Source organism: Eriocheir sinensis, chromosome 37 (assembly GCF_024679095.1).
Source record: "Eriocheir sinensis breed Jianghai 21 chromosome 37, ASM2467909v1, whole genome shotgun sequence".
NCBI lineage: Eukaryota > Metazoa > Arthropoda > Malacostraca > Decapoda > Varunidae > Eriocheir > Eriocheir sinensis.
In genome coordinates, this window is record NC_066545.1 from 15,136,164 (window position 1) to 15,150,325 (window position 14,162).

General features: G+C 43.2%; 1 protein-coding gene across 24 annotated transcripts in view; it reads left to right on the top strand.

The window, feature by feature from the left end:
• Positions 1-14,162, top strand: part of LOC127008361 (rho GTPase-activating protein 26-like) — a 100,493-nt gene continuing 86,331 nt past the window's right edge. For all 24 annotated transcript variants that reach the window (XM_050880326.1, XM_050880328.1, XM_050880327.1 and 21 more), the window contains exon 1: positions 1-246. In XM_050880326.1, the coding sequence (XP_050736283.1) occupies positions 93-246 (154 nt within the window). In that variant the 5' untranslated portion in view covers positions 1-92. The remainder of the gene's footprint in view (positions 247-14,162) is intronic.

Sequence of the window (14,162 nt, forward strand, 5' to 3'; positions counted from 1 at the left end):
GAGAGTTGGCGCCAGTGAGGGAGGGTGTACGCGCGTGGATTACCCTTGAAGTGAATTTTCTGTCATGGGCTGGTAGTGAGACCTCTGCCACCATGGGTCTGATGCCTCTGGAGTTTAAGGACTGTCTCAATGACAGTCCTTATTTCCGCCAGAAGCTCCAAATGCACGAACAGGAGCTGGATCATACTAACTCCTCCATCAAGGCGCTCATCAAGGAGGTTAAGGATTTGTACCAGGCTGCCAGAAGTGAGTGTTTGTGCGTTTGTTGGTGTGTTTGTGAGTGTCTAAGGGTCTGGGAACGTGTTACAGGCGTTTGTGATTAGATAAGGTGAAGCTCCATACAATACCACCACTACTGCCCATCTCACTCTCTCTCTCTCTCTCTCTCTCTCTCTCTGCCCAGTGCAAGATGGCCCCAGTGGGATGTGTGTCACCGTCATCACCACCATCATCACCACTATCACCATTATTGCCAGCATCATCACCACCACCACCACTTCTATCATCACCGTTGCCCTATATTACGTATGACTCGTTCCTCCTACCGCCCTCATCACCACCCACCATCATCACCACTACCTACTGGTGGTGATGGTGGTGTTATTCCTATTACTATAAATTATACACTTCCTACTCCACCATCACCACCATCACTACCATCGCCATTGCCCTATATTACGACTTGCTATCACCACCCTCATCACCACCACCACCATGTTGCCCTCACCACCTACCACCACACCCACCTATTACCTTCCACCATTACCTGCTGCCCCACTGCCCTAATCATCACCACCACCATCACCACCATCCGCGTACATACCCTCCACCAACCATTCTACCATTACGGCCGCTGCCATTATTTCTGCTGCCCGCCCATTCCTACCATTATCTATCACTGTCTTCCTGGTATGGTGGGTATTTCCTCTACTAAGCCCCATTATTGTTATTGGGACTCACTATCATATCACTATCTCCATCGTCTGTTGTGTTATCAGTATCACATTAACGCATTACCCAGCATTACTACTACTACTACTACTACTCATCAGCATTTTTTTTTTCTTTATCACCACGACAAACGGATTTACTCTACAGCATCTTCATCATCATCTTTTTCTTTTTCCTCCTTCAGCATCTTCATCTTTTTCTTCTTCCTCCTCCAGCATCTTCATCTTCGTCATCTTTTTCTTCTTCCTCCAGCATCTTCATCTTCGTCATCTTTTTCTTCTTCCTCCAGCATCTTCATCTTCTCTGTGTTTCTCTTCCTCCTCCTCCTCTCCCTCTCTCCTACCACCACTACACTGACACTCAACACCACCACAGCTCCTTCACCACCACCACCACCATTGATCGCACTGCCATAACAACCATATACACATCACCATACCACCACCACCACCACCACGTTTTACACCCTAGAGACCCGTTACTGTTACTGATAAAATCTACTACCACCACCACCACCAGTATACCACTTTTTACAGCGTATTTAAACAACGAGAAGATCAACAGCTATAAAAAATACTACCCACCGCTACTGTTACTACTACTACTACTACTACTACTACTACTACTACTACTACTATTACTGTTATTTCTGCTGTTGTTATTGTCTGTGCACTATTAAATATTACTGCTTATACTACTGTTGCTGTGACTAACTACTACTACTACTACTACTACTACTGCTACTACTATTGCCAGTCTAGTTACTATCATATCACGTGAAGTTGAGCATCGTAAAGTAGTAAACCAGATCAGACCTTATCTTGGTTGTTGAACTCTTCACTACCTATCACCACCACCATCACCACCACCACCACCACCATACGCACTGGTCTCCACTTCTACTTTCAGCTTCCTCACCATCAGTCATCACCATCACAGCATCATTGTCACACTATCATTATTCACCATCATCATCATCAGAAACACTATTAGGCTACCAAAGCTGGATTGTTTTTTGTTTTATTTCTAAGTTTGTTGTGTGTTGTTTCCTCTTCTAATTATTCTTTTTTCTTTTAGTTAATTTGTCTTCTTCTTCTTGTAATTCGTATGTTTTTTGTTTTTAATTCTTCGTCTTCTTTTCTTCTAAGTATTTTTTCTTTTTTTTTCTTTTAATTTTGTCTTCATATTTTCTTCAGTCACTTCTTTTTCTCTCATTCTTCCTCCTCTTCCTCTTCTTCTTCCTCCTCCTGCTCCTGTCATCACCAAACTAACAGTGAACACAATAATTAAACCTCTTTCCAATCCCGCTGTCTCTACTTCACAAACATATTAGGAGGTTACAATTTTCTTGGTAGTAATAATGGTAATAATGACACTAACAACTTGCCAAATGAGTATATAAAGTGTTGCAGTTGTGGTGAATCATTAGGTAGTAAAGACTGAGTGAGCTTATTATTATTGTTGTTATTATTATTATTATTACTACGGTATGTTTGGGAATGATAGAGGAAGGAAAGATTCGTTGGGTAGGAAGTGAATGAGTAAGAGGAGTAAGCAAGGACGTGAGTCTGTGAATAATACAAGGGGGTGAGTCAGTGTCTTGTAGGTCTGAGGAGAATAATGCTGAGTGAGTGAGTGAGTGAGTGGGTGAGTCAGATACAGACGGCGGGAATGACGAGAGTGAAAAGCAGTGACTCAGGGGCATGTCATATCGAGGAAGCTTGAGAGAGAGAGAGAGAGAGAGAGAGGGTAATACGTGTTTTCGTTTTCTTTGTTTTCTTTCCTCTTGCATCTGAGAAACACGATTTTCTCTCTCTCTCTCTCTCTCTCTCTCTCTCTCTCTCTCTCTCTCTCTCTCTCTCTCTTGTTTCCAGTTATTGCCATTGCCTAGCCTTGCCTCTGTCCCTTCTATCTCTTACTTTTTCTTCCTCTTTCCTTGTCTTTTTCTTTTTCTTTCTTTATTCTGGGAAGTGAAATAGAAGGAACGTTTGTACATTCCACTCTTAACCTAACTTCCTGGCATTACTCAACACGTTTAAGTTTTCCGTGTCTTGTTTTAAACTACCAGAAGGGTCATAAAGGTAACCCTCTCCCCCCACCCTAGAAATGCCCCAAACTCCTACCAAAAGCCTTGTCAAATGTGTGTATGTAAAATGTTTGTTTATGACTATGGACTGCTGGTTGCTACGTCTATTTCTAAGCATACATTAGTGACCTTTCTTGTGTGTGTGTGTGTGTGTGTTACGTAATAGAGTAGTAGCCAGTGTTTTTTATGGTGTGTGTGTGTGTGTGTGTGTGTGTGTGTGTGTGTGTGTTAGCGTCATAAAACTAGTCTACTGTAACAGATTCTGACGGGCTGATGTGTTTACTGTTGCACGACGTTTTATTTGTTTACTTATGTTTATTTTTTTGTTTGTGTTATCGTGTTGGTGTTTCCTGATTGGTCTACTTTACATGACACGATAGGATACGACGCCTGATTGACTGATTGTTTGTTTGTTTAGGTGCGTCTGTGGCCTCGAATTGATTTCCTTGTTTAGATTTTTGTTATTATTGTTATTATTATTATTTTCAACTTTTCTATATTCTTTTTATTACTGTATCTTTATTTGTGTTTTTTCTTCCTCCTCCTCTCCTTTTTCTTCTTTTTTTTCGTCTGAGTATTGTAGTTTTATTTGTTTTCTCTTCCTTTTTTTCTTTTCTTTGCCTCATTGTAATCCTCCTCTTCCTTCTTTTTGTTCTTCTTCTTCTTCTTCTTCTTCTTCTTCTTCTTCTTTTTTCCTTCTCATCGTTAATATTAGTGTACGTATGTCTATTTTTGTCCATATGTTACTAGGATGAGTACGTATGATTATGAGTAAGAAAATTCAAGGTAGTGAGACGTCAACAGGATAAGCAAGAGAGGAGGAGGAGGAGAGGAGAGGAAGGAGAAGAAAGACCACGAGACATGAAAAAAATAAAATAGTAGGAAAATAAAGAACATACCTTCGTACGTTCACAATTCTTAGTAAAGGCCACCGGGTATTTCCTTCTAAATTAAGCTTATGAGTTGAAAGAAAGGCAGAAAGAAGAAGAAGAACATGCCAGCTCTCACTCTACTCCTCCTCCAACTCTTCTTGTCTGTGTTCTTCCTCTTCTTCTTGTATTCTCTTTCTTTTAACTTGTCTCCTCTTCTCTCCTGCTTCCTTTCTTTCCTCCTCTATTTCTCTCCCTTCTTCCTTTACTCTTCCTATATCTCCTCTTGTCTCTCTGTGTGTTCTTCCTCTTCTTCTTGTCTTCTCTTTCTTTTAACTTGTCTCCTCTTCTCTCCTGCTTCCTTTCTTTCCTCCTTCTCCATCTCTCTTCCCCTTCCTTACCTCTTACGCTCCTCTCCCTTCACACCTCTCCTCCCCTATCCACCTCAACCTTATTTATCCCCTCCCATTCTCCTCCTTCCTTCTATTCCTCCTTATCCATCCCCTCATCCCTTGCCCCATCCTCTTCCTCCTCTTCCTCCTCCTCGTGGTGGTAGTGGTGGTGACAAGTTCTTCCTGCGTGGTTTAAGGCCTTATCTTGCTGTGTACTGACGGCGGCCATTGCTGATAAGAAAGGGGGGGATGGGGGGTGAGTTGGAGGGGGTTATTGATAAGGATGCGAGAACAATGGTAGTTGGGGCTGCCTGAAGGGGGTTGAATATGCCTGGTTGACTGGTTGTGGTGATTGTGGTGGTGGTGATATGCCTTTCTTGTTCTCCCTCCTTTCATCTCTCTCTCTCTCTCTCTCTCTCTCTCTCTCTCTCTCTCTCTCTCTCTCTCTCTCTCTCTCGTTCTCTTCTTCGGTTTTCCCTTCCTCCCTTCCTTCCTTCCTTCATTTCCCTCCAATCTCTCTCTCTCTCTCTCTCTCTCTCTCTCTCTCTCTCTCTCTCTCTCTCTCTCTCTCTCTCTCTCTCATCTTCTTCCTATTCCACTTCTTCTTCTTCTTCTTCTTCATGTGGTTGTGATTGAAGTGCTAAATTGTTGTTATTATTGTTATTATTATTATTATTATTATTATTATTGTTGTTGTTTTATTGTGTGATTGGAGTGATAAAATTGTGGTTGAGTTATATTGTTACCGTATGTTGTGTGTTTGTATGTCGTTGTTGTTGTTGTTGGTGGTGGTGGTGATAGTGTTGTACCGTTAACAGGTGTCGTGTAATAATAATAATAATAATAATAATAATAATGAGACGGATTTTGATAAGAATGATAACAATAATGATAGTAAGAAGCGCGGTTACTATGGTCCTAAGCCTATCATTAATTTACGAGTGTGCGTGCATGTGTGTGTGTGTGTGTGTTTGAGAGAGAGAGAGAGAGAGAGAGAGAGAGAGAGAGAGAGAGAGAGATTGCCACGGCATTGCTTCCTCGCTTTGATTTGATGAAGCTAAAATCAATCCTGAGAGAGAGAGAGAGAGAGAGAGAGAGAGAGAGAGAGAGAGAGAGAGAGATTTATATACCTGCCCATAGCCCGTGGCCTTGATGAGCACAGGTGTGATGACGACTGATAATTATTAACCTGCAGAAAGTCATCCCTTCTCCTCCTCCTCCTCCTCCTCCTCCTCCTCCTCCTTTTCCTCCTCCTCCTCCTCGTTCATTTGTTGCATTTGATCAGATAATTATTTTTTCTTTTATTTTTTTTCTCATAATTTCTTTGTCTGGTTTGATTATGTGTTATTATTAAGTTACCTGTGGAAGAGGGAAAGTGTGTGTGTGTGTGTGTGTGTGTGTGTGTGTGTGTGTGTGTGTGTGTGTGTGTGTGTGTGTGTGTGTGTGTAGGTTTTTCCAGATGAGTAAGTCGATGTGGAATGTGTGTTTGTACGTATTCTGATTTAATGAATGGGAAAAGGTGTGTGTGTGTGTGTGTGTGTGTGTGTGTGTGTGTGTGTGTGTGTGTGTGGCTCCCGGATATGCAAGAACAGACAAATCCGTGTCCAAAGTGTGACTGATAGATTGATTGTGTGTGTGTGTGAGAGAGAGAGAGAGAGAGAGAGAGAGAGAGAGAGATTCCATGACAGAACTTAGATTGGATGGTCTGCCTGTTTGAACGTGTGTGTGTGTGTGTGTGTGTTTACTTAGCCGCCATGTCGTGTAGTCCGTCCGTCTGTGTGTGTGTGTGTGTGTGTGTGTGTGTGTGTGGAACCTCGGGAGTGTTTCAAGTGAATAATGGGCCCTCATGTGGGTGCCGGAGAGAGAGAGAGAGAGAGAGAGAGAGAGAGAGAGAGAGAGAGAGTAAAACAGACCAACACTAGAGGAATGTTGTCAGAGCTTCATCCTTATTTCCCTCCTCCTCCTCCTCCTCCTCCTCCTTCTCCTCCTACTGTCTGTGTTATTCCTCTTCTCTGTGTGTTCTCTCTATTAAGTTGTTACCTCCTCCTCCTCCTCCTCCTTCGCCTCTTCTTACCTCCTCCTCTCTTCTCTCTCCTCTCCTTCCTTATCTCATACACTCATTCACTCTTCCCTTCTTCTCGTCTTCCTTCCTCGTCCTCCTCCTCCTCCTCCTCACCCTCAACCTTACTGTCTTCTCCCTTTCTATATCCTCCGTTTTCTCTCCCTCTCCCTCCCTCCCATTCTCTTCTCCCTCCTATCTCCCTCCCTTCCTCCCTTCTTTTCTTCCATATCCAGTCTCAACCTTCACCTCCACCCCTGCAAGCTTACCTCCCTCCTCCTCCTCCTCCTCCTCCTGCATTCCTTCACCTGTTCCCCTCATACCCTCTTGTTTGTAAGGAGGGAGTGACGTCAGCCATTCCTCCTCCTCCTCCTCTTCCTCTTCCTTCTCTCGTTTTCCTTTGAGTATTATTTTTTTTTATATATCTTGTTTTTGTCGTAATTTTCTTATCTATATTTTCCTTTTTTCTGTTTTTATTCCATCTTTCTTTCTGTTCCTCCTTTTCTTCTTCTTTTCCTTCTATTTCTTTTTTTCTTCCGGGCATTTTGTTTTTGTTTTCTTTATTTTTTCCTTCATTTCCTTATCCTTATTCTCTCTCCTCTCTCACTTCATTCCTTCCTTCTCCTTCTTCTCCTCTTCCTGCTCTCTCTTCTCTCTTTTCGTCTCCCTCAATGTTTTTTTTCTTTTTTCTTTGTTTTCCTCTTGCTTTGGTTTTCTTATTAGCCTCCTCCTCCTCCTCCTCCTCCTCCTCGTTCTTCTCCTCTCCGTGCTAACGCTCAACTTTGCCTCATCAAGAGAGAGAGAGAGAGAGAGAGTGTTGTGTGTGTGTGTGTGTGTGTGTGTTCCTCTCCCTAACTATATCATCATCTCACTCTTCTCCCTCATTATAACACTGATAGCTAATACAATGGAGTGCTTAATTAGATGAGCGTTCTATAAATACAGGTTAGAATCAATTATTAAGTCTTATTACAAGTTCTCCTTTTCTTTATTCCTTCCTCTCTCTTCCTTGGCCATTCTCTTTGCATCAGTTCCAATAATGTTACAAGCTCTCCCTTCCTTTCTCCCTTCCGTCCTTCCTTCCTTCTTACCGTTTACCGTTGATGAGGTTTCAGGCCCCGCCCCACTGTCAGCGCAGCGCTCCGCAGGGGTCGTCAACAATTATGATGTTAGCCTCAATAATAATCCTGGAGATGCACTTATTCACAACGCCGTAGTGAGTGAGTGAGTCTTAATTGCTTTCATGGATAGCCTACTGATGTCCTTTTAATAACATGACATCATTGTTTCGGTTGGTGCTAATCACAATATCTTTCCTTTTTACAGTATCACAAATATTCGTGTTTTCATTTTCCATTAATCTGATATTTTTTTTATAGTATTATAATCTAATATCCAACGATTATTTCCAACTCACTGAACATTTAACACTCAATTTATCTTCTAGTTTCAACCACGGTCCACCAATTAATAGCCATGATCGGTTATGTTACGAATTCTCTCAACTTCAGTCTGTAGAACTACACAACACTGGTCATTCGCTGAGTGGTTGATTACAGGCTTCTTGTACCTCACACAATTTATGCATTTCCTCTCAGCCACGGAGCAGTCCTTTGATTTATGATCCCCGGCACATTTGAAACATTTTGGGGCTTGGGTCTTGGCAGTACAGTTGGCCTCAAGATGTCCGTATCTTTGACAATGGTAACATATGATTGCGTGGTATCTATCTCTCACAGCATACACTCCCCATTCTAGTTTTATCTTGTCATGATGCTTGTGGATCAGCTCTCTAACAGTTGGGTCACATTTCAGAATATAGTGCATTCTGCCACCAGCAGCAGCTTATTGAAAATCTTTTTAATTTTCCCCTCAACTCCAGGAATCGAGTGTAGGAACTCACTCCTGATTAACAATGTCTGAATTAGTGTCGTATCCCCGGTCTCCTTATGTACATTGCAGATGATCTTTGGCGTTAATTTTCCCACACTTTTTATGCTAACTTGTTCTACATTTTCTAATTTCTGAGCTGTTTCACTCCCTATATTCTCATCGTCAAAGTTCATAACAATTTTACCTCCATCCGTGAATCTTGAATCAGTAATTTGAATGCCTTTTAGTGATCTTGAATCAGTAATTTGAATGCCTTTTAATGCCTGGGAAACTTCATTTTTCATCTCAGTAGCCTTTTTATCTTGATCAGAGGCCTTCACGACAATGAGATGCTTCTTCCTCCTCCGTTTTGCTACATCGGCCCAGCTGGCGCCAGACGACTCTGTCAAGACTCATGTGCTCTGCGCGGACAAGATTGTCAGCACAAAGCACATCCGCCACCTCGCCCAACTTCTCTTTCACACTGAGTCCCCGAGTTTCAACTTCATCTTTCACAACTAATATTTCTTTAGATGATTTTTGCTTAAATTCATCCAATTTTGCCACATTGTTGGTTGCTAAAGATGCCTTGTGGAAGCACCCAGCCGCTTCCACTGTCACTCGTTCACTCCACTCTTTCCTTGGCCATTCCCGTGATATCTGTTCCAGTAATTTTACAAGTCTTCCTTTTTTCATATTTTTACCTTTTTTTTTGTGGTTATTTATTTATATTTATGTTGCAACTGCTCCTCCTCCTCCTCCTCCTCTTCCTCCTCCTCCTCCTCCTCCTATTGTTCCCATTTCTTCCCTCTCCCCATTCTCTCCTCCACCCATCGCCCACGCAACGAGGCCCTCTCTTTTTTCTCTCCCTTTTCTCCCTACCTCCACACCCTCCCCCTCCACCCACTCCCCTCTCCCTCCCTCCGCCTTGCACCCCCTTCCACTCCCTCCTCCACCCACTCCCTTTAACTCCCTCTGGCATTTAATCTTTTTGTGGAACTGTCAAGTGTGTCCTCTGCCCCCCCCCCCTCTCCACCCTCCCTCTCCACCTTCCACCCCTCGCATCCACCTCTTCTCTTCCTTGTCAATCCCCCCCCCTCTTCCTCCTCCCTTCCTCCCTGTGTGTGTGTGTGTGTGTAGGATGTTTTGTGGTTGAATTTTTCCTAATTTGGGTTTATTACTGCGGAGAGAGAGAGAGAGAGAGAGAGAGAGAGAGAGAGATCCTATAATCAAAAATGAACAGAAAAGAAAAAAACTTAGGGGTACAGAATAAAACAGAGAGAGAGAGAGAGAGAGAGAGAGAGAGAGAGAGAGAGAGAGAGAGAGAGATGCAAGGCGAAAAAACAATGAAGAGAAAAATAATAGAGAAGAAAACAAAGGAAGGATGAGAGAGAGAGAGAGAGAGAGAGAGAGAGAGAGAGAGGAGGGGTAACACAACTACATTTTCTTGCTCATAACTCCATCCTTACCTTACCTCACACCCTCCCTCCCTTCTCTCCACCCCTCCACCCTTCCACCCTTCCCTCCCTCCCTCCACCTACCTCCTGCAGCGCACCAAAACCCCATCCCGTTAGACTCCCTCCTCCTCCTCCTCCTCCTCCTAACGCTGTCCTACTGACCTCTTCACTCTTCCTCCTCCTCCTCCTCCTCCTCCTCCTTCGTTTACGCTGGAAAAGAAACGACAACGGGGATTTTTTTATGTAGCGAAAGAGAGGAAGGAGAGAAGAAGGAAGAGAAAGGGAAGAGGTAGAAATAAAGAGAGAATGTGCATAGTGAAGGAAGGAAGGAAGAAAGAGATCGAAAGAATGTAATAGTGAAGGAAGGAAGGAGAGAAGAACGAGAGAAAGGGGAGAGAAAGAATGTGCATAGTGAAGGAAGGAAGGAAGGAAGGAGATAAAGAGGAGAACAAGAAATAAAGGAAAATAAACATAAATAAAGAAGGATAAAATCGTAGAGAATATAGAAAACAGAAAATAATGTACATGATGAAGGAGGGAAAAAGGAGAACTATGAATAAACGAAGGAGGGAGAGAAGAGGAAATGACAGGAGGAAAAAATGGAGAGGAGGAAAAGGAGGGAGAGAGGGGAAGGAAGGGGAGTGCATAAGAGGAATGTAATGAAGGAGGGAGAGAGAAGGAAGGAAGAAGAAAAAGATGAAAAGAAAATGAGGGAAGAAGGAAAAGATGAAGAGGAGGGAGAGGAAAGGAAAGGAAGGGAGTGCATAAGGGAAGAGGAGAGAGAGAAAAAAATAACAAAACAACAAAGAGAATGAGAGATAAAAAATGCATATCGCGAAAGAGAGAAGAGAGAAAGGAAGAGAAAGAATGAATAAGGAGAAGATGAATAACTGAATAAGGGAGAGACGGATAAAGAGAGAAGGAATGAGAGAGGAAAGGAAATACGGAGGAAGGATGGAGGAGAAGAATGAAGAATGGAGGAGGAAAAAATGGAGAGGAGGGAGAGAGAGAAGGAAAGGAGGAAAAATGAGGAGGAGGGAGAGGAGAGAAGGAAGGAAACACTGGATAAAGAGAGGGAGAGATGGAGGGAAGGAAGGAGAGAAAATGGAGGAAGGAGGAAAAAATGATGAGGGAGAGATGGAGGGAAGGAGGGAAGGGAATGCATGATTAGAGTTTTTGTTTCAGTGTTGAGAAATACCTAACGTGTGTGTGTGTGTGTGTGTGTGTGTGTGTGTGTGTGTGTGTGTGTGTGTGTGTGTGTGTGTCGTGCTGCCAGGCAAGTGAAGTTGAAAAGTATTCCTACTCTCTCTCTCTCTCTCTCTCTCTCTCTCTCTCTCTCTCTCTCTCTCTCTCTCTCTCTCTCTCTCTCTCTCTCTCTCTCTCTCTCTCATGAAGGTCACTCGAACTACTTTGCTTGTGTTTTTTTTGTTTTTTTTCCTCATATCCAGTTTTATCGTGTTTTTCTTTACCTTACTCTCTCTCTCTCTCTCTCTCTCTCTCTCTCTCTCTCTCTCTCTCTCTCTCTCTCTCTCTCTCTGCTTTCATTCTTTTTGTGTTGTAATTTTACCTCCCTTAAATCCCTCCCTCCCTCCCTCCTTTCCCTCCCTTCTTATCTTCTCTATATCACTTCTCTCCCTCCCTTAAATCCCTCCCTCCCTCCCTCCTTTCCCTCCCTTCTTATCTTCTCTATATCACTTCTCTCCCTCTCTCCCTCCCTCCCCGACAGGTGGGACAAATACAGGTAATAAGATCAAGGTTGTTAAGTTTTTGTTTATTTTCTTTTTGTTATTATTTTCTTTCTTTTTTTTTCTTTTTTTTCTGCTTCGATACTTTCACCTATATACCGTACCTAGTTTGTTGTTGTTGTTGTTGTTGTTGTTTTTCTTCTTCGTCTTATTATTTATATTATTATTATTATTCGTGTGTTATTGCTTCATCTAGTGTGTGTGTGTGTGTGTGTGTGTGTGTGTGTGTGTGTGTGTGTGTGTGTGTGTGTGTGCGTACTCATTCACCCACCCGTTTTCCCTGACTCATGCTGTCTGTGTCTGTCTGTCTGTCTGTGTGTGTATGTATGTATGTATGTGTGTATGTATGTATGTATGAATGTGTGGTATACCTTTGTAAGTTTATATGTAACCTATGTATGTATGTGTTTTTATGTATGCCTTCTACACACACACACACACACACACACACACACACACACACACACACACACACACACACCTTATTTTACATCATTAGTATTGACATGAACGACCAGGTGGTGACGGAGGAGGAGGAGGAGGAGGAAGAGGAGGAGGAGGAGGAGGAGGAGGTAAAGGAATGTTCATTGACCAACTGGTGGAAAAGGAACCTTGAACTCTAAGTAAAGGACTCTCTCTCTCTCTCTCTCTCTCTCTCTCTCTCTCTCTCTCTCTCTCTCTCTCTCTCTCTCTCTCTCTCTCTCTCCTCTAGCCGTAACTTTGTATGGTCATGAGAGAGAGAGAGAGAGAGAGAGAGACTCAATACCTGTAACTGCACCTGTCTCTCTCTCTTCCCTCTCTCTCTCCCTCTTCTCTCCCTCCTCTCCCTCCATTCCTTCCCTTATTTCTGGCTTCCCATTCTCTCTCTCTCTCTCTCTCTCTCTCTCTCTCTCTCTCTCTCTCTCTCTCTCTCTCTCTCTCTCTCTCTCTCTCTCTCTCTCTCTCTCTCTCTAACTCTCTCTAGCTCTCTCTCTCGCTGTCTCATGTCTGGCTTCCTGCGGTCTTCTTGGTGACTCAGGAGGAGAGAGAGAGGTTATAAAAGTTAAGATTAAGTGAAGGGAGGGAAGAAGAGAGGAAGGAGAAGAAGAAGGGAGGATAAAAAGGTAAGAGAGAGAGAGAGAGAGAGAGAGAGAGAGGGCGTGGCAAGGGAGGGGATCGTCACGGAAGAGAAGAGGGGAGAGGCATCATTACCGGGAGAAGGAGGAGGAGGAGGAAGAAGAAGAAGAAGAAGAAGAAGAAGAGAAGAGGAGAAGGAAGGAAGGAAGGAAGGGTGCTGTCGTTGAAGCTCCACCTCTCTCTCTCTCTCTCTCTCTCTCTCTCTCTCTCTCTCTCTCTCTCTCTCTCATATCTTTATCAATTGTTATTTTTTTATCCGTTTTATTTCCTGTTATTTTATCTCTTACTTCCATCCCCTCTCTCTCTCTCTCTCTCTCTCTCTCTCTCTCTCATATCTTTATCAATTGTTATTTTTTTATCCGTTTTATATCCTGTTATTTTATCTCTTACTTCCATCCTCTCTCTCTCTCTCTCTCTCTCTCTCTCTCTCTCTCTCTCTCTCTCTCTCTCTCTCTCTCTCTCTCTCTCTCTCTCTCTCTCGTGTCCTATTTTTCACCTGTTTTATTCTTGTTCTTGTTTATTTATTTCCTTTGTTCGCCTCCTCCTCCTCCTCCTCTTCCTCCTCCTCCTCCTCCTCCTTGTCTTCCTTAACCTGTTTTCTTTTCCGTTCGTTTTCTTCTTTTTCTCACGTCTTCGCCTTGTTTAGAATCTTGTTGTTGTTCTTGTTCTTCTTCTTCTTCTTCTTCTTCTTCTTCTTATTTTTATTATTATTATTATTATTTCACTTCACACACACACACACACACACACACACACACACACACACACGAACTTGTCAGGCCTATTATGGAGTGACAGTGCCAGCTTGTGTGTGTGTGTGTGTGTGTGTGTGTGTGTGTGTGTGTGTGACACACCTTACCTCCCTCCTCCCTCCCTTCTCTCCCTCCTCCTTCCATCATTCCTCCTCCAACCTATATTGTCAAGAGGAAAATCTCTCTCTCTCTCTCTCTCTCTCTCTCTCTCTCTCTCTCTCTCTCTCTCTCTCTCTCAAAACGAAGACTATTGTTATCATATCATTATCATATCATTTATCACCATCACCACCATCACCACCACCATCACCACCACCACCAACACCACCGTTCAGTAGGCGCAGAGTTTAAATCACCAAAATTGCACCCCAGCTTAGGCCTAACCCGTATATCACCTTAGGCCTATCGAAGCGGTCTGGCGTGGTGGCTCTGAGGCGGCTTGGTGGATGGCTTGGTAGGCTGCCGGTTGATTGGTTGATTGGGTGAAGGGCTGGTTGAGGGTGTTCTGTTGGGTTGGTTGAGTGTATGGTTGATGGAGGTAATATTTGAGGTATTCCTCCTTCCTTCAATCCTTCTCTCCCTTTCCTCCCTTCTTCCAATTCTTCCCTCCCTTCCCTTCCTCCTTCCTCCATTCCTCCAACCCCTTCCTTCCCTCCCTCCCTCCGTCCTTTCTGATGCGTCTTGATGTAACACAGACACAGACAGACGGAAGGGTAGATAGATAGAGAAGGAGAGAGAGAGAGGTAGAAGGTAGATAGAGAAGCAGAGAGATTGAGAGAGGGAGAGGTATATTAGCTAGGAGGTAGACAGGTAAGGAAGGACAGGTAGACAGTAAGGTAGAAAAACAGGGAGGTAGACAAAAT